At 44.0% G+C, this 21217-nt stretch overlaps 1 protein-coding gene across 1 annotated transcript in view; it reads left to right on the top strand.

The window, feature by feature from the left end:
- Positions 1–631: 631 nt before the first annotated feature.
- The window catches only part of LOC146782766 (extracellular calcium-sensing receptor-like), a 90381-nt gene continuing 69795 nt past the window's right edge, over positions 632–21217 (top strand). The window contains exons 1-3 of the mRNA XM_085637239.1: positions 632–876; positions 12205–12496; positions 12752–13576. Of these exons, the coding sequence (XP_085493365.1) occupies positions 632–876; positions 12205–12496; positions 12752–13576 (1362 nt within the window). The remainder of the gene's footprint in view (positions 877–12204; positions 12497–12751; positions 13577–21217) is intronic.

The raw sequence follows: 21217 nt of genomic DNA, 5'->3' as shown, positions 1-21217 counted from the left end.
GCGCAGATGCATTAATAACAGGCGCATCATTCTGTGCACACATATTTCTGAAGGAAGAGTCAGAAGTGCCCACGAATCTGAGATAAAAGCGATAAGTGCTGGAGTTTATTGCTTGAGTTTTATTGCAGCACTGCTGAAGAACATTTCTATTTACCTTCAAGGTGATGCACAAAGAGTCTTATAGTCGGAGCTTTGCCTCAACGGAGCACACACACATCCCGGCTGCTTATCGAGATGCTGTGTCCATCTCTACACTTCTAGTGTATTGTTTCCATATTTGTAGAGATGTATGTCTCAGCTGTGCGCAAGTTGTTACTGGTCGTGCGTTAGCTCAGCTGAGGTCCACAAAGCTGCAGCCGCCTTGTAAGGCATCTCGGCTTCCCATCTTCCCAAGAACGATGTCATTTTTCGAGCGACAGCTCCATTAAAGGCCAAGTATATCCGTGGAGACAGAGGCTTGGTGGATCGATTCGGTTTCAAAAGGTAAAACCTGAAATGAAAAACGAAAAATAAAAAAATACTGCCAGATTATAATATTTGGGGAAAAGGCTGCCGAGACGTAAAGTGTTTTTTTTTTCATCTCCGAAACGGAAGTGTAATCAGCAGGACACTTCCTGTAGCCATTGGAAACATGGCCATCAGGAGCTGCATCAAACCTCCGTACCTGGGCGCTGTCGTGTCCCTGCTGTCCTGGTTCTGGTACCCCGTGTGCGCCCCTCATACAGCCACGGCTGGATGTCAGCTCCAAAACACCCGAGCCAGCGGGTTCTCAAGAAACGGAGACATCCTGATCGGTGGCATCTTCTGGGTCCACTTTGCCGCAGGTCAGCAACAAATCACCTTCCAGGAAGAACCAGTGCCGGCATCATGTCACACGTAAGCCAATCACAAGTCGCCGTTCATTGTTTACGATCAAGAAAGTCCAAGCTGCTAGATATGAATTGTATATCAAAAGGTGTCCACTTTCTACCTTGTCGGGGGAAACAAAAGGTCAAGGTGGAGGTGGATGGTACAGACGTGTGGAGGCCAGGTGCTGAAACACCCTCCTGAAGGTACACGAGACTAGGTGGAGGCGCAGGGAATGCAGTGTGTGTAGTCAGACCTGATATATGTGTGCCATGGGTTATGCAGACAAGAATTGAGGTACACGGTCCTGTTTTTATATGGTTGTGGGTGAATTTATGTAAAGTATTTGAAAAACTACCTATCTACGTTGTGGGCGGCTCCTACAGATGTGCTGCTTATCTTCTACTTTGAGTTGCAAGCCTCCTTTCCCCAAATGTATGCAGACTACAACATATAAATAAGAGAAGCGACACTATTGCATGCGCAACGAGAATGATATATGCATGTAAAGAAACACAACAAACACACGTTTCACTCACTTGTGGCCTAATCGTGGCATGTATAGCTCTGTTTAAAGATCTTGAGTCTGATGTAGTAAAACCCACTCACAAACCAAGATGAGCAATTCTCACAAAAATTGGTTTGAGAATTGGCTAGTAAATTGTGATGCAGCTCGATACGTCCCATCCAGAATGTCCATTGGAAGGGGGTCGCACATGACTAATGAATATTAGTTGGGCAGGATTCAATTTGCAACCCCTGGGAATTGGTGACAATGCAGGAAGGCTGTGGATGGTGGCCTTAAAGGGACAGAAGACCACTGTTAATGTTGGTTTGTTGGTTGAGTGGGTGTGAGCCCTTCTCGAGCAACAGCCACTGTCCTTATCAAAGCTAACCATAAAAGTCATTCAATTAACCTGTGCTCAACCCTCTGGTCGCATGGCACAAAAGCAGTCAGGCTTAACTTGGAGAGGCAATGTGTAAAGTATTTATGCAGCACTAAAACAGAAATAAAGTGATAACACAACACAAGAATAATACTATACCAATTTCGAAACATAGAGTAACATTTAGGAAATTATTTGACACCAAAATGACAAAAATCCAATCAGTTGAACCAAAGTTAGGATTTTTAAAACTTTTTAGTAAAATCTTGGCTCCAAATGACTAATGCACCAACCGCAGGTATCTAGTCACTCGAGACCATGGTATATTTGAAAGGTAGGGCAGACCGCTATGGAGCGCGGTTCAGAAAAACATAGTGGAATGGGCTTTGTCACAGCTCATCTTCAGACTTAGAAGAAATGTAATATAAAAATGTCTGACAATGTAGATTTCAGTGGAGCATGGCTGCAGGCAGTGTCCGAGCAGTGTCTGAGGAGGAGTCGTCATTGGCAGGGAGCTGCTGGATGAATTTGTGGTGAAGATTTCTATGTTTGGACTTAGTCTCGCTTTTTGAAGTCGAAAATCTCAAGTGGGATGAGACTGCAGGCTGTAGCTGATGCGGGCTTCATGAAGAGAGATACCCTTCCTAGGAGGAGCCGCTGAACAGGATTTGCTGCTGCAGAGATGGTAACGGGAGCTACCGCGAGTCAGCCAGACTGACGATGCACCTTAGATAGATCACCTAGCAGGTAGGTTCCGGTCTCGGTTCTCAGAGCACTCTTTGGTAGAAAATTGTTAAAGTCCCAAGTTTTTTATGTGGGCTATAATGGCACCTTTAGCACCACATCCAAGGGACTAGGACTAGAGGGGTAACACTTGGAGGGTCAGGACATATTCTGGCTAATGGCCAGACTGGCTGTAGCAGGCATCGGGCATTTTCCCGGGTTGCTGGAAGGGTGGGGACTTTTTGTTTGTTCCTGTGGGCTGGTTTTGAAGCGTTGCTGCAATGTCGGCTACCTGTAACACAAGCAGCAGTGATTCACACATGCACCCCAACCTCCCCTGTGGTTGGGGGAGGCTGATGCAACAAAGTTGCCAGGGCTGCTTTGGGTTCCCCGTCTCGCCCTGCTTAGGCTGGGTCCATGTGCTGGTTGAAGATGGTTCAAGCATTTTATATCCGCGCGGCTCTGATCAAGAGGCCAGACCACTAACCCTTAGAGTCACTCTGGTAGTCTTGGGTTAAAGCAGAAAAGCAGGTCTCTAGCAGCAGGCCAGCCCTCTGATAGCACAAGCCAGAATTCGGACAGAAGGGTAGACCTATTGGTGCAGCAGGGCCAACCTCTGAAGGACACAGCAGGCCACAGGCAGCAGGACAGTCCTCTGAGAGTCCTCCACTGGTCCAGAAGAGAACTGAAACGTGGGTTTGAGGGTTCCAGAAAATGTGTTTTCTGAAACCTATAAACACTTCGTTTTTATGGGTCTATACATTATTTTTTGAACATCTGTTCATCATATGCGCTGTCTTTGTATATTTATCTTCCATCTTTCGACATACTCTGCCACACTCTGTGAAGCGCTGTTTCTCGTTAAAGTTCTCGATTGCAATACATTAAAATTTAAATATATAAAATATCACATTCTTTGATTTTGCTGCATACAGCTTAGCTGTCTGGCAAGACCTATTATCACGACTGCACACTACATAACACACAGCATACACAAGCCTCCAACACAATACTCACATGCATACACAGGCATACTCGATGCAGGCTCCCGCCTTTCAATATGCTCTACGCCCTTTTTCTGCTGTCTGTTTCTTACATTGGACTAGCGCTGGGTAGCCCTGCTGCTGGGGCAGCTAGGTGCTTTACAAACTCCATAACATAACCTACACATTTACATCACAGAAATTATGTTTTCGTTAGCCCTCTATAATCATTGGCCCCTTTGGGTGAGCCCTCTTCAAGCACTGGTTGGATGAGTCGTCCATCACAGTTTGGATCAGCCCAAAGCATTTCCTGGATGGTTACATATTTTGTAGCTGCAAAATGAATCCTTTTATGTACTTTCGACATTTGAGTTGCAGAATTTCTTTTAGTACAGCATTACTACTTAACAAGATAAGCACTGTTCAGCGTTAGCAGCACGTAACCACGCACATAGAGAGCTTCTAAGTGGCTCTAATATGAGACTGCAGGGGCAAGTGCAGGAAGGTGGTACCCAACCTCCACCTCTACCATGAATCGGTGCGAGCTTCGCTAATGCGGTGATGCTACCGGTAGCCACTGACTGGCTAACAAAGCAAGTAAAGAATGTATATTGGACTTCTTCTCCTTCCTTTCTGCAACGCGCCTTCCAGCTAGCCAGACTTTGAACCGAAACCGGCCCTGGCAAAGGGAAAGGGGGGATGCTAGTGGAAAGCTTTTGTTGCTGGGGGCTGAAATTTCAGCTATGCTGCAAAACCGGCCCCTGGTAGCATAAATGGCCCCCCAGGGGTCTAAAATCGGCTCCAACACTGGGGGCCCACCGGAGAAACACCCGGTGCCTGCTATGGCCAGTCCAGCCCTACCACCAGCAGCAGCCGGACGTTACGCTGGGCAGTTTATGGATGATTGATGCTACGTCAGACCCTGCACTGGGCACAAAGGTGGGCGAGCCAACAGATTAACAGGGAGAGCCGAGCCAGAACTGAGCCTAGAGTCTCACTGGGCTTTACCATCCTGTGCTGGAGCTGAGCCCTGAACATATTTGGCTTGTAAATCAGTTGAAAGTATGATAACGTTTCTACAAAATCCAAAACAGTGTATTTCTTTAACATGCACACGTGTTTAAACATAGAACACCTGAGTTTATCACTGCATTGAGAGGCATTTCCTAAAAGTGATAGTTTTAAAACATTTTCGGACCTTCTCCTTCCCCTGACAGCAATGCCACTGGTAAGTGAAGGGGCCAGTCACTTGGCATGTGTATGCATAATATGTTGCCTAGATTCTTAGATGAGACAGCATTATCATCTTTTAAAACAAACATAAGATGTTTAGTACAGCGAACATCCTAATCTGACATATTTGAAGTGGTTGTCATACCTGAGAATTAAAAAAAAGGAGTCTATAAAATAAAATATTGGTCAAGGATCACACAGTTTTATGAAGCAGGGAAGCCAGAATTGATCCTGGCTTCCTAGTTTCACATTGTGCAGGTTGGCCACTAAATGAGTATCTCTTTGCCTTGCCCATTTTACAACAAAGGTTACTGTTTTGCCTATAAGTTTTGGCACATAAGAGTAGAGCTTAGGCGGCAGGCAGCGGCCACGAAGAGGACTTCGAGCTGAGCCCAAGCTTGACATCAGCGCAAGCCTGGCTCGAGCTTTTACCTAACACCTGACTGCACAGCAGATGCTTGGAGCTGGCCGCTTGGTGGGGAGAAAGCCACAAGGCAGTCTGCTGGGATCAGGAGTGAGGAAGGGGGCTTTGCAGGCAGCGTTAGCAGAAACAGTGTCCCGCTGCCGGCAGCTTAAAGCATCGCCAGTGCAGCAGGGAGTATGTTGTGTTGTCTTGCTGAGGCAGCACACAGTGAGCAAATTATAGATCGTGCAGTTTGACGTCACTGCACAAGTTGTTCATGTTGCAGAAGGGCCCCGTTCTATCTCAGGGCAGAGTCTTTGCACTTTTTCAGCGTGTCATGCGGCATATGCTCTCGCAGGCTGTGCTCTCACACCATGTCATAAACAAGACCTTACATTCCTGGCTTCATTTGTGCACACTATTTGGAGGGCACAGTGCACTCTAGCAAAGAGAACAGTGTGTGGCTACCCCGGTCCAAGCAGGGGGCCCCCATAGGAGGATGGCCGCCTTAGTGCCACATGATGGCACACGGGACAGTCCAGTGCTATTTGGGCCCCCTTGGGTTCCGGCACGCCCCACGCCATTTCTGGTGCACTAGTGGGTGGGGGAGCTAGGTATAAGTACCTCTCCTGCCCACCTGGCGCTCTCTGTTTGGCAATCCTTCACGCCATTTCCCTCCCTACCGCTTACCCGCTGTATATACAGGGGGTGGGGTGAGAGAGGCTGTTATCTAGTTATTTTGTGTTGCAGGTGGAGTTACAGGGCAATCCAGAGGCTGAAAGGTACATAGGAGTACCCTCTTCAGGAGCACAACTAGGGTGCAAAGGCCAAATATCCCCAGGAAGTCTTTGCAGTAGACCCTAGAGGAACGATGGCACCCCGCAAGTCCTAAGGGGGGTTGTAAACCTGAGCAACCGGGGGCTGCCTGGATACACTCCGCCCCCCCTCAAGGGGCGTGAGTAGATGGGTGGACTGGTGGTCCACATGTGGAAAGGGGTAAACCCTCCCCCAAAATTGGTAAGCACCGATTGGTTAATGCCACGGTTCAATTTGGCTCTTAAGGTTGGCAGGGCAGCTTAGGTGTGTCTCTGCTGCCTGCACTTGGATTGCTCGTAAGTTGACCCACCATGTTGGCATATTTCAGTATGCTAATAAACCTGCAGCAATTTTCCCCACGAAAAAGGTGTCTTGTGTGTTTATTTCATCAGGAGATTGCTGTATGTGTGATGGGGAGTGTGTTGCAGATATTGGCACTAAGGCGCCTTGATACCTTCGGGTTTAGTCTGCGCGTTATAAGTTGCATAATAAATAAATAAATGTGTGTGCGCACTGATACCTGTGGGCAAGAGGCATTCACTCACACCAGGATGCATGCTCTTAAGAGTACAGCTGTAGTGCACTGTTACAGCACATTCCCTTCACCATTACAGTGGATAAATGTTGCCTGGTTATGCTCACTGCTGCCGTCTTCGCGGATGCCATAGAAATAATCAATGTAGGGACTGAAGAGGTAGAGCTCCAAGAGCACTAAGAGGTTGATACGTCCTCCTCAAGTCAGTATATAGAAAACAAAAGGGATCCACCCCAGAGCCAATGTGTAACCATGAAAAACCAGATCAAGAATGTGTTGGGAAGCACACAGCTTTGTTAAAATACCCCTCACACACCAAAAGGGCCCTTGGTGTCATGCTTCTTCAGAGGGCCAGGTGTTTTTTAACTTGTTATCACTCCTTCACTCACTCCTGACCCTTCCACTCACTTTTCTACTCTACATATAGTTTTGTTTAAAAAAATCAGTGCTCCCACGTAGCCGTAGGTTGTAGCAAGCCCCGTCCTGCATCGGGCGTGAAGACCCCTATGATGAAGCATGACAGCAAGGGCCCTTCTGGTGTGTGAGAGGTATTTTAGCAAAGCTGTGTGTTTCCCACCACTGTACGAAATACACTTGATCTGGTTATTCATGGTTACACATTCGCTCTGGGGTGGACACCTTTTGTTTTCTATATGTCTTCACGGATGCGCCTGAGAAGATGTAGGCACATGCATTTATTTTGCATATGTTTGAAGAACTTGTCCATCGCAGTGAAGCCTGGTCTCCTGTCTCAGCTGTGCAGGCTCCTGAAATCACAGACCTGTGCGGACATCCATCTGTCTCTGGACAACCAGGACCCACTGTGCTGGTGGAGCACACGTCAGGCACCTTTGTTCAGCGCAGACCTCTCTTGACGTGTAAGCAGCTGAAGGTCAGTTTTGTCCCCCTACTAATCGCCACATCAGTGGCTGGCTGTGCTTGCACCACAGGCTGTGAAAGGAACGAGGTTGCCCCTCAGAAGGAGATGCTGATGAAAACATCTGTCTCAATCACTGATACTTTGAAGAGTTGCATGCTGGGATATGTAGTGTGGCACAGCTACTGTAGTCTGCACAGTTCGTGTAATCAGATGCTTAACGTGCTGTTCAGAGCGGATAGCAGCACAAATTTTGAAGCTGGTTTTCTCAAGTGATATTTCTGCTAATCTTCTATATTCTTTTGAATAGAATATTTAAGTGTCTATATTCAACCATAAATCCAAGCAGAGGCTTTTAAAAAAACAAAATGTCAGACAAGGAGTGCAGGGACATGTCTACTTGACTACCTGAATAAGAAAAAAATGGTTTTCCCCCCACTGACACCTGGAATTTGCTTCATGCTGTTCTGGCTAGAGTAATCTTGGTAATTTAGCTTTCCCTCATGCTCTATGTCTAATAATGTCCCCTCAAGCATGAAGGAGGAAGGCTGTCTGGCCTGGGACCCCAGGATCCAGTCCAGTCTGCAGGGCCCAAGGTTTCTGGGGCCCCAGGCAGGAAAGGAAGGGGCGAAGCTCCTCTGTTTTGCTTACAATGTGACATCACAGGAAATGCCAGCAATTGACTATTGTTGAAGGGCCTTTGCACTAAGCAACCTTCTTGATGAAGATATCAGTAAAACAGGAAAAGTCTAAATCATAACCTTGATAAAATAGGTAAATATATTTTAAAGTTCTATTAAGGGGAAAATCTTCATATTAGTAACAGTGGGCAGAAGGGTTTGGCCAAGGTCTCTCCAAATCTTATATATTTATTAAAATTACTTAATTTTTTTTTTAATTAGTGCATTATGTTTGTATGTATGTGTTATCTATACAGCACAGACTTAGCCAAATGTCTGTGGACCTCTGTACAGGGCCAAAACCAAAGACTCAGTCAACATATGATAGGAGGGGTAGATGGTTTGTGGACTGTTACTGCATGACGATGTAGTGTGTGGGCTATCCAGATGGATAAGGGAATATTGTTCCAAACCCTTGGTGCATTACCAGCTTTTCATTCCAAACCTAAGCATTGAACTGTGGTGCCCTGCAGGGGTAAATCCTGTCCTGCTACTTATAATCCACCCTCCTACATCATCAAGGGTCAGTTTCTATATGAACAGTAGTCATATCATATCATATTTAGTCTGTCTAATCTGAGTGCAAATATGAATCTTGCTCAAGAACAACAGATTTTTACCAACTGCCTTAAATTATACACTAGTGGATGTGTTCTAACTTCCAGAAGATAATTCTAACCAAAACCGAGGTGCTTGCAATGCCCAAAGCATCTCCTTCCTGGCTCATGTCCTTCTGACCCAAATGTATGCAGCCTCCTCCCCTCCCAACCTCCCCACCTAAGGACATATGCAATCTGGTCAGGCATCTCAACACTAATCAATCACTTGAAACACAAGCGAAAGAAATGTCCGGTATGTGCTTTGGCCACCTAGAATGCTAGGAAAATGTATATATTACATCCACACAACATTCACATGACATTAGTCAATGTCTTGATTCAATCTAGGTTGAATTAGATGAAGGCTATTTGTTTAGCTATCCTTGAAAAACTCATGTATTGACTTCAACTCAAGTGAAAGGCCCTCGCCTGCCTCGTATTCAGCATCTGGAGGCATGGCACGATATCAACCATCCTAAGAACCTCGGTCTGGCTACTGTTTGATACCTTCAATGCCCTTATGATCATACAAAGAAACTTACAACATCACTGTCCTAACTGTCTAGCCTCCAAATGTTATTATGCTCCACCAACAATTGGTTACTGACTGTGCCCTAAGGACGGGTATATAAGGAACCAGATTCTTCTCCATGGCGAGTTCCAAATTGTGGAACTCTCTCCCACTTCCAAATTACCTCAGAGCTTATTCCAAATACATTCAAGAAAGCCATCAAGACCTATCTTTTCAACCAATTACTTCAATTTCTGCCTGTTTAGGCTAGTTCTGCTTTAGCCCCAAGAAGCTTAGCATAACTGTGCAGGATAGTAAGGGTTTCATCGACTCTAGTGAAGGCAAGCTAAATGGGCCACTCTCTCTCCCTCTGTCCACAGGCTGGATGTAACATCGGTCCATAATGTGGGTAAATTGAGCTCATAACACCCTTTGTATCCAGTGGCATTGTACCTGCTGCACTATTGATCGCTCCATCCTTGAGATGGGCCTCTTCCCCTATGCACCATGTCTCCGATGTCTGAGACACCTGTTACTGCGCAGACCCTGCTGTGAAATCGATACATCATGTGCTCGTGGCTGGGAAAACCAACTCAGCACCAGTTTCACCACCACTACATCGACCCCAGCATGGCAGGGTTTTCCATGCATCACACCAGTGCACTAAGTATGCACCGGCGCTGTATGCATCAACTCCCATTGCAGGAAGAAACTGACAAATAACCCACCCCTCGCAGTAAGAAACTAATGCATCACCTTCTCTGGCAGCATAGAACCGACACATCACCTCCCCTGCCTAGCAGTAAGGAACCAATGCCTCACGTCCCCCGGGAGCAAGGAACCGGAGCATCACCTTCCCTGTGGGTAAGGAACTGACACATCACCTTCCCTGACAGTAAGGAACCCATGCATCACTTTGCTTTTCCAGCACCTCACTTCCCCAGCGCCTGCTTTCATCTTTGGATCTGACGCATCCCAGGTACTTTGTAATAAAAGTGACGTATCTATAGTTTTCTGTGGACTGAACTGTTTTAACATTTCTAAAGTGACACCTTGATTTATGTATGTTGGATTTTTGTTGTTTTGGTCTTTTATTAGATACAAAGGGGCAGATCTATGTTTCCTGGCGCATCCCTGCTAATCAGCATGGATGCGCCAGGAAATATGCGTCACGCAAGTTTACCCTTGCGCCACCAGAGATGCGCCGCATTTACAATGCAGCGCATCGTGGCGCAAGGATAAACAGATGCGTGACGCATCTGAAGGCGTAAGGCGGCGCATTGCTGGAGTTGCGTCGCAAGCGCGACGCAGCTCCATCAAGGCTCGGGGGTGCCCTATCATCACAATGCTGCCTCAATCCTTACGCCTGCTTCAAGCAGGCGCAGGATTTTGACGCAGCATGGGCTCAAAAGTGACTGAGTGAAATCTTGTAGATTTCACTCAGCCACTTTTCGGAGGCGTTCCTGCGATGGAATGCCCCCCCCCCTGCACAGGTACGCCCACATGTGGCGCAAGCTTTACACCATGACGTATCTCCCTAGATGCATCACGTTGTAAATAGCCCGCAGCATGGCGCTGGCTATGCACCGCCGCTGCGTCACAAAAGTGATGCAACGGCGGCGCAAAAGTGGCACACGGGGCTTATAAATCTGCCCCAAATTGACTATTTTTCTAAACTGGTGTGGAGTCCTTTTGTGGAGTTTTCCCTGTGTTATTGTCTGTGTGCATATATGCTTCAAACATTGCCTCTGTAGTGTAGCCTGTCTGCTTTGTGCCTAGCTACCAGAGGGAGAGCACGGGTAAACTTAGGTGTGTACTTTACTTATCCTGACGAGAGTGAGGATTCCTGCCAGTACAGGGTTCTTACCGACTGACAACCAGAAGCTCCATTTCTAACAGTAAGCATCACTGAAGTGAAGCATTACATACTCTGCAACTCTGGATGTGTATATGTGCCAAGCTTTTTCATCTGAAGCTTTTTCAATTTATTTTTAATCTTTACAATGTTTGCTAACCGTGGAATTTTCTGAAATAGGAAAATTCTAGTAGGAGGTATTCATTGAAAGTATGTTTATGGGAGAAATACTAAGCCTAAAATCCATTTTATGATGGAGAATAACCTCGGAAAATGCTTCTTAAGTGTAAAACCTCTTCTTAACGTCCAGGGAGGCGCTGTTGGGAAAAGGTGGGAAAGAAAACAAAGTTTACATACCCCACTCACTTCACTCATCCCAATCCCACTCATCCCCCAGGAAAATAAATTGGGACATTCAGACCTATGATGAAGCCTTTGTTGAAAACTAAAACACTTTCCTCTACTGGGAAAGACATTTCATAGATACCTTATAACTATCCTAAACTCATGGAGATTACTGACCTCTGACCTAAATGGGAATCCAGTTTTTTCCATGTTTTGAAAACAACAAATCTTTTGGAATGGGATATTAATATTGTATGTAAAATCTAGATGCAAATCAACTCCCTCAATGCAACAGAAGTGGAACCTTTATAAGTGTACCAAATGCTCAAAAACACTACACACAGCTTCTGGCTAGTTTCCTAGCTCTAAGAATTTGGCCTCTATTCTGAGTCAGGTGCTGAGAATTTATGGCATGGAATTTCACTCTGTCTGATTCAGAGTGTGTCATATCTGTTTTTTCTTGATGTGGGGAAACCATACCCTGTTTTTAAAACCTAAATTCTGGCTGAAAATATCACCTGAGGCAAGCAGCAGGCAAGACCTCATTTTTTGTTTGTTTTTTTCTTTGGTGGTGCTCCTCACTGCTAAGAAAAAAAACGCCTCTCCCTCCATATGGTCACTGCCCATGCAATGGGGTTTTACTCATAGTTGCACATGCTACTGGTATGGATTTACCACACTGTAACAGTAAAATCAAATGCAAATTTACCATTACCCCTGTACCGGGCAAGTTGTAATCAGGCTCTTAGAATGCTATTTGAAACTCTAGTTACAGTAGTGGATTTGTCAAATAACAAAACAATAATCCTTTCTATGATTATTTTGGCAGCTGACAACTATATACAGCTTACAAACATATTACAGTCATTTTTAAATGGGTCTGAAGTGTACAGTCTCTCTGCATATTTCAGGTTTGGGTTTCAGAATTACCAGTGGATCCAGGCCATGATCTTTGCCATTGAAGAGATTAACAACAACTCCAACCTTTTACCCAACATCACCTTGGGATTCCAAATCTTCGACTCCTGTACAATGCTTCAGCGTTCTCTTAAGGGGACACTATGGATTCTTTCAGGGCAAGAAGAGCCAATTCCAAACTACCGCTGCCAGCGAAGTTTGCCACCAGCGGCTGTCATTGGGGATTCCTTATCCACACGGTCAATTCTTCTTGCTCGGATCCTTGGTCTATACAAGTACCCACAGGTAGGACATGGTGAGAATCAGTAGTTAAAGGCCTTTCTGTGAATAGGTGTGACTTACTCTTAATGTATGCCTGCATTTCTACTCTTAAAAGAATAGCACATTAGTTTTACAAAATATGAGTCTGACCTGGATCATCCTCACCCTGCTTATCATCATCAGTGGGACTCATAACTAAGCAGGATTAAGATCACTATTTGACAATACTTCTAAAAAACAGCCTTGTGGTAACATGTCCTTATTTTTCTTTTTCAAAAGATCAGTTATTTTTCAACAAGTCCACTCCTGAATGACCGGAATCAGTTCCCATCTTTCTTCCGCACCATCCCTAGCGATGACTTTCAGTCTCGTGGACTGGCCCAGTTATTGATTTACTTTGGATGGACCTGGGTGGGCATTCTAGCTGCAGATGATGACTATGGCCAATTGGGTAGTCATATTGTACAGCAAGAAATAATCAAGGCTGGAGCATGTGTTGCTTTCACAGAGAAAATCCTTCCAAGCCGAGCTGACAAGAATGCTGTTAATATTGTAAAAGTGATCAAAAACTCAACTGCCAAAGCCATCGTCATCTTCTCATCAAACGTTTACCTCGTTCCACTCCTAGATGAGGTATTGCGACAGAATGTGACTGAAAGGACCTGGATTGCCAGCGAAGCCTGGGCTACATATTCTCTCCTCTCCATCGAGAAATACTTTGAGATCGTTGTCTGCACCATCGGATTTGCAATCCACAGTGGAGATATGATGGGATTTCAAGACTATTTTGTCAACATTCATCCTTCATCATCTCCAGGGGATATTTTCGTGAGAAGTTTCTGGGAAGAAGCCTTTGGTTGCCTGTGGTCAAATGAGGAAAACCCACTGATGATCAAGGATAATAAAACCAAGTTTTGCACAGGAGCTGAGGACCTAAACAACCCTCTCATCAGCAACATGATGGACTTTAGACTGACTTACAATATCTACAATGCAGTGTATGCCACCGCACTGGCTTTAGAAGACCTAAGAATGTGCCAGCAAAATGGCGGGCCTTTTCATCATGATACCTGTGCAAACATCTCAGACTTCCATTCATGGCAGGTACATACTATATCAAAGTATATCATCCAACAATGTAATTGTGAACGTAACCACAAAGCAGTAATCAAATTTACCTACACAGAAAGGATGGTCATGTGTTGCACAAGACAAGAAAGCAGGAGAGGGTGAGCACATAAGCCCTCACTCACTCACTCACTTTGATTGTCTTCAACAGTTATCAAGTCCTCACAACAAGTTAATAACTAACATATCATCTGGAATCTCAAGACAGCTCATGCAACCTAGCAAAAGACATGTAGGGGACTGAATTACAACGTGTGTGTGTTTATGAAAATATTGCTGAATATGCAAGGCAACTATGGGGGTCATTTGGAGTTTGAAATACTAGTGCATCTGCCATAAAATAGCAGATGCAACACTCTGCTAAACCTGTGAGTCCTACTTTGAAGGAGGGGTAACCATAGAGTTTCTAACAGAAAAGCCTACTATGGCTACACCACATGAAATCTTTCAGCTGTTGACCCGTCTGCCACATGGTTGTCAGGTAAGAGCGATGGTTGAGCTGCTCTATTTAGGACAGGGTAACATTCACCCATTTCCCCTATCCCCAAAGAAGACATGATGGTCCCAGGCAGGAGAAATCGCACATTGGCCCCAGGCAGCAGGAGAATGCTCCAAGGGCCAAATTCGGCTGAGTCACAAAGTTCAGTGCCGCAAATCTCCTTGCTCCACTGCACTCTGTGATAGGGAAAAGGCAGGAATGTGCTGCATTTAAGTAAATATGGCACATTCCTGTATTTTCCCCTGCACTAGCACCATTTTGGCTGCCATTGTAAGGATTATTTTTTGCAGGAAGGGACACCTTCCTGCAGTGGCATAACAAAGGCCCCTGAAGCCCCCACTGTGCGGGGGGCCCAAGCTCTAGGGCCTCCCTAAGCACAGTCCCTTGGTGTGACAGCTCCTGACTGAGACCAGGGGGGCCCTTGATGTAGTTTGCAGGAAGGCCTCATCAAGTTTTGTTATGCTCTGTATTCCTTCATAAATACAACCCCTTGAAGTGTTTTCCTCTTTCTATGTGTGCTGCAGAATTCAGCACATATAGAAAGAGGAATAAACAAGGAGAAATAAACATAGTCTTCTCGTTACAACTCACCTGGGGAGATGTTGACTTTTTGGCGCATTCCTATGTCTACCACTTCTGGTAAATCTGGGAATGTGTCAAAATCCATGAATGTTGCGTGGGAACACCAATGCAATGGCCATGGACATTTTTCACTGGGGCAGAGAAATGCAATGCAGTGATTTGCTCTGAGTTACATTAATCAAATTCTTGAATCCACGTAGGGCCACACAAGGTGGCCTTGTGTGGCTTCATAAATCTAATTTTTAGGATGCTTGGTGCAAGAGCAATGCAAAGGGACCTGAAAATATGAACGCAAGGCTACTGCTATTTTGTTCAGCAAGATCAAACTCCTGATTTGCAAGTTTAGTTTTGAAGAAAAAAATACTTTGCTGAGTGGCTGCATCAATTATGACATCTGCTTGGCAAAGGATCTGTTGCAGCAGCAGCTTTATTGGAGGCCTGGAGGCAGTGCATAGATCCCCATGAGGAGTATGGGCATCTCATTCTGGAAGCTGGTCCTCACAGAGGAATGGAGACTGTAGCTTTGGCTGAACTTGTAGGCCAGCAGACATCTGACAGGGTTTAAATGAGGCAACACATCCTCATCCCAGCTAGAGCACAAACCTCACTTCTTGGGGTACATATTGCACTCTATGATGGATTTTCGCGTAGAATTTTCACCAGAATTGTGGGCACGTGGAAATAAGCAATTGGCATGTTATTCACCATTCTGAGATACGAAACTCAATATGGGGGGATAATTGTGTATTAACTAATAACTGAGTTCATCAGTACTGCAAACCTTGACTGCAGAATTACTGTATCAAATTGGTGCTTGAGTTGTATTGTGCACCTATGTGTGCCTGTTACCAGCTTCTCACCACTGAGTTCAGCCCGTGGCACCTCTCCTTTTTTAAACCCTGCACCCATCTTCATCGCCATCCTAAAAATGACTCTCTTGTACTAGTCTTCACTGCAATTTTGCTATCTAGAAACACCATGTCCCTTGCATGTGTATACACACAAATGCGTATATGCTGTTACCTCTGAAACACATATCAGTCGGAATAAGTTTCTGTCCTCTCGGAATTGTCTTGGTGTCAGCTCTCAGCATAGGAATGGATGCTGTGGCAGTACAACAGTCTGGAAGGGTGTCTGGCAGGACCTTTTGGGTGAGGACCTCACTGAATCACTGGGAAATGCACTGGGTTTTTATTGCATTGGCCACTGACCTTTACCCTGCATTGGGGAATTTTTATTTAATTCCAGACATAACCAGTATGAACCAGTGTGACAGTTCAAGGTGAACTGGTATAAACCAGTATGATAAAAGTGTGTCAATTCATACTACATTGTTTACATTGAATACTCACTGTCTGACCTTGAAACAAAGATAACAAGGAACTTGCCTCATACTGATGTCACCTTAGGTGTTGTCTGCATGAGTTGGCATTTTCACGAGTTCCTTAAAAGACAAGGACATGCGGTATCTGAGTTGAAGGTGGACAGGCTAAAGGCTGGGCACAAAATTGAGTCTGGCCATGGGTCTTTACAATCTCCCTGGATTTTATGTCTAAATATGACGTAATTGAGTCAAACGTATGTATTTGACCTCAGGTTACAATACATAAGTAGAATATATGCTCTCAGAAGGGAGAATAAAACTTCATATCTAAAATGAGTCTATAAAATCAGCATAACCACAAAAATGGATATCAGTAAAATATCATAAAATATGTAAAACAGCAAGAAATGATGTAGTAAGCTTTGAGCAAATGCTTCTTTAAAGCATTGCATGTTTCAAGAGATAAGCTAAAATGTTATGTCATATAAAAGACATCATAAAAGATATTATTATAAGTAGGAGTGGGGGGTAAATTCCGCTCCACCAGTGGTGTTGGTGGAGTTTTGTCCACTCCGCCCTATGCATGTAACATGGAGCTCTGGCCAAATTCCTCCAATTGCTGAGTGACAGAGTTTTTTCTCAAGCACGCTTTGCCAATGGTACGTTAGTAAGCTTGTGGGAGAACTGGAGTCACTAAGCACGATTTTCGGAAGCTAGGAGGGCTCCCAGCAAGATTTTCCCAAGGAGGGCTGCCTTTCGCGTGAGAAAGCTGCTCAAGTAGGAAACCAGTAAAAAATCTATTTGAGCTGTGAAAAACCAGCTTGAGGTGCAGTGCCCTCTGGCACGCTGTGTGTTGCAGTTCAAGCTGATTTTTTAGGACGGAACAAATGCCCGGTGTTGAAAATCAGCACAAGCAGCTTCCTGCATAAAAACAACCAATTTCCTCCTTTTATGTGTGCTGCTGAATGCAGCACACTTAAAAAGAGGAAAAACAAGGAGAGATACAGTTATTTCTCCTAATTGAAACTCCCCCATGCCTCCCCTGGGGAGGCGTAGACTTTTGACACATTTTCATGTTTACAAAACATTGTAAATCTGGGAATGTGCCAAATGTCACGTGTGTTACATGGGAACACACACCGTAACACCCATGGCACACCTCCCCATCGCAATGTGAGGCAATGCAATGACTTGTACTGCGTTGCCTCACACCATATTTAAAAGGACCTGAAAAAGTCATGCAGGGTGGGTTTTTGTGGATTTGTAGATATGGAACTGTGCACCACCGGAAAGTCAATAAAAATGGTGTTCCAGAGGCGCACAGTGACTTGTAAATAAGCCCCTCAGTGTTCCAGTCATCTGAGATAGAACCAGGAATAATCCCATCATTCTTTGAAACTTTTACCACATATGTTAATTGCAATGTCTCAGTGAATTCCATAATCTGATAAGGAACCCTTTTCCACACTACACCTTTAGGCACAGGGTAAGCTGTAATGTTTGCAGGATAGAGATCTTGTTAAGCTCTGTGGCATGACAGATGCGGTTGAAGTTCTTGAACCATGGTTTGTGGAACAGTTCTTTCATGGATGTAATGTCCATTCAGTAGCAGTAGAACAACAACAAAAGAAACACTTCTGTAGCAATCCAAACATAGGACCACAGTGGTCTCAATACCTGTCACAAATTTAATGATAAGCAAGAAGAAATCTATGAAAAGCCGTCGATGTAAAATTCAGATTAATTTTCACAAAGCGTTGTTTTTCGAAAAGGCATCATCTCAGTAGATGTTGACTCATGTGGCGGTTCTAAAAAAACTATGGAATTGCTTGGAACATTTGCAACTGTAGCCATGGAACCCATTGCTTGATGTGTAGCTGTAGACATAGTAGGCTCAAATATTCCCAGCTGGATACTCAAGCTTGTGATGTTACTTTGCTCTTCTATGGGTATTTCATATAGCGTAGGGAGAGCTGGAGAGGTTCTTCTCTAAAATCATCTTGATGTCCAGGAGGGACTGCTGTACAGAATTGACCACATAGAGCTTCTTAAATTAGTCAATGGACACCTGTCAGTTTTTCTTTGAACCAGAAAAAGGAGGCAGTATTACAGTTTGTGTGCCTTTAACCACAAGAACTGAAATAGGTGGTCTGTAGGTTGGTTAAAAATCTTGTTTATCATAGATCTTTTTTCAAACTAGATCCCATACTTGGCGGATCCACCTGTCAGCAGCTGTTAAAACCTTCCCGTTGCCGGTGGTGGCTTCAGAATGCTTCACATTAGACAGCTTGTTGCTGACCTCTTGGATGCTTTGTAAGTCATTTACATGTTGTTCTAGGTCAAAAATCTTTTTCATCCGCCACATTCCCAATAATATTTAGGCCATGTGCATACATAGATATTCTGTACAGCACTTCATATAGATTGCGCCCTCCCAGTACTCATCTACACAAATTAATTGGTTCTCTATGCACACTATGGACTCCATACAGATGATTGTACCAACTAAGATCTAAACTAAGTAGCCTTGCAATTAGGGCTTGTTTATGCATGTCGTTAGTGCACTCAATTATCTTGTTGCTCTCTGCTAGATTGCTGAATTGCAGACATGCTCTCAGAGTAGACCTAGCATCCCTGTAATCCTTGGACTAAGATGTAGGGTCACTGCCTGAATGAAAAGGTATGAACTGCTCTCATTGGTCCCAGACACTGCAAGATCCTTAATGACTGCTTGACCATATGCATTTCTCTGAGGCTTCATCCACAGCAATCAAAAACATAAATTGATTGCCACCAATATGTCCTTATACTGGTTAACAGAATTTACTGGCCAGATATGGTACAAATATATGACCCTAAATGGTATCTTGGAGAATGCTCAGATCTTCCAACATTAGAAGATTAATCTGTTGACCAACATCACATACTCTACCATAATCTCTGACCTGCTTTTATACACATGGCAACCAGTAGCATTGCTACAGTTTCATTCATCTCAGCCTGAGTACATGCCAATCCCTCATGTGTTGCTTTGATTAAATCTAGTCTCAACAGTTTAATAAGAATTATCCTGCCTTCCACAGCAGTGTTATCTGAATGGAGTGTGTAGAAGTATTCGAGAAGAGAGCCAACTGGAGGTGTTTCACTCAGCATTGTTGCCTGTATCGCTGTTAGTACATCGGAATCAATCTTCATTTGAGATCTTATTAAGACCACTAATTTAACAGTCAGTACTACAGCCTTTGCTGCTCAGTCAGCCTTACAGTTCCATTTGGCTTGAATCCAGTTACGCTGATGTACAAAAGAGTGCGTCCAATGGACCAAAAGAAGCTTTTGTTTTGTAGAACAGCTACCCTTCCCCATAGCTGTTTATTCTGAATGTGTTTACCTTGTGAATCTTTGAATATATACAAGTGCCAATGTTTCAAATCTACATTGTAAATTTACACACAGAATGATGAATTAGACAGTATTAGTGTGAGAAAGTATGGGTCAGCTTTCTGCAAAATTCATGAATTTCTGCTTAGATCTTGAATTCTGGCTACCCAAGCCAGATCAGGGAGGACAAAACATCTCTGGAAGTGCCTTTATATGACCTTTGATTGTGAATCTTCCCTGGGAATGATGTCTCATTACCGTACCCCATTGACATTGCAATAATTGGTATCATTGACTTTCCATATTAACTTCATGATTAAATAAAAAATACACAACACAAACATTTGAGTGTTTGAGGTTAGGTATCAAATTTAGATAACAAACAATCACCCTGATGAATATTTTTGCATTTGAAAACCCAATACTATTGCCATCTTGCAAACACATCAGGAAGAGGAAAAAACACTAGATTGATTGAGGAGATGATGGTAACGTCAGAGTCTTTACAAGTTTATGAAATTGAGCACTTAATAGTCATGATTAAAGTATTGAGCCAGAATGTCTTGTTGCTGCTGCTGCCACAGAGAAACTTGTGCCACCAATTCCATTTAAATGAAACATTGAGACCATAAGAAAAAAAACATATTTAGGCCTGAGAAATACAGTACCAATGAAAACAGAAGCTCAATGGTGAGACATTGGAATAAAGGTGGCTCCATGAACCACACACTTGCCCTTAAAAGACTTCTCCTTTATTGTTGAGTTCACCTATATTAGGGTGCTGAGTGAGTGCTGACATGATGTGCCTGGGGAACATTACTGATTTTTCATTATATCACATGAACAATATGTGTGTTCATCTGAAGATGATATAGGGCCCCAAACCACAGAACAGGAGTGGGAATCTACAATATTTATGGCGCAATCTGACAGGATTTCATAGTTCCTCTAGTGCAAGCTTATACCACAATGGGAAATATATTGATACAACAGGAGAGGAAAAATAAACAGCAGCAGTTATGTCCACATGCGATAATTGATGAAGTGCAGGTATTACATAAAAACTAAGGTATTGACTTAAATTATTCCTTATTGTTATAACATTTTGACTTAGGAGCATTTTCAATGCTCTCTCACTCATCAAAACACAGAGGTGAAGTATTTTGTTCAAATATTTACAATAATGGAACATGACAACAACTTGATTAAAAATGTACTCTTTTTATTTTATTTTTATTTGATCGGAAGAGTGTGTATTGTACTATTGCATTTATTAATTTTGCAAACCTAAAGTGTAGTGTCTATGCCCCAGTGGAAGCTGCAGAAAGTGTACATTGCTCATCAAAGTGGCTGGTGAGCTTTCTATAGCTGAGTCCAAACTGGGGTGGCATTGTGAGCAAAAGAACGATGGATTAAACCCAGATCTTTGTGACTGGGTGTGAATGTTTTCATTGTTCAGCATTCCATCCATCAATTGTTCATTTTGCATTTGTTGCCCTAAGTGGGAAGGGTAGGCCCAGATGTGGGTCCCGTGCTCACAACACCACTTGATTCAAGCTAGTCTGGCTGATGAGGGGTGATGCCCTGAAACTAGTCCCAGGATGCTTGTTTTCGGTCCAGGGAGGACCTGGCAATGTCTAGGTGCAAACTGGGATGGTGTGGTGAGCAAAAGAATGATGGATCAAGCTCAGATCTTTGTGACTGGAGCTGAATGTTTGCATTGTTCATCATTCCATCCATCAATTGTTCATTTTGCCTTTGATAGCGGTGGAGCATACGCTTGCCATGAATTGTAGCAAGCAAGAGAAACAAGCGAGCCTGACCTCTGCCTCAG

Source organism: Triturus cristatus, chromosome 12 (genome assembly GCF_964204655.1).
Source record: "Triturus cristatus chromosome 12, aTriCri1.1, whole genome shotgun sequence".
Lineage (NCBI taxonomy): Eukaryota > Metazoa > Chordata > Amphibia > Caudata > Salamandridae > Triturus > Triturus cristatus.
This window is presented reverse-complemented; position numbering and strand designations above follow the sequence as displayed.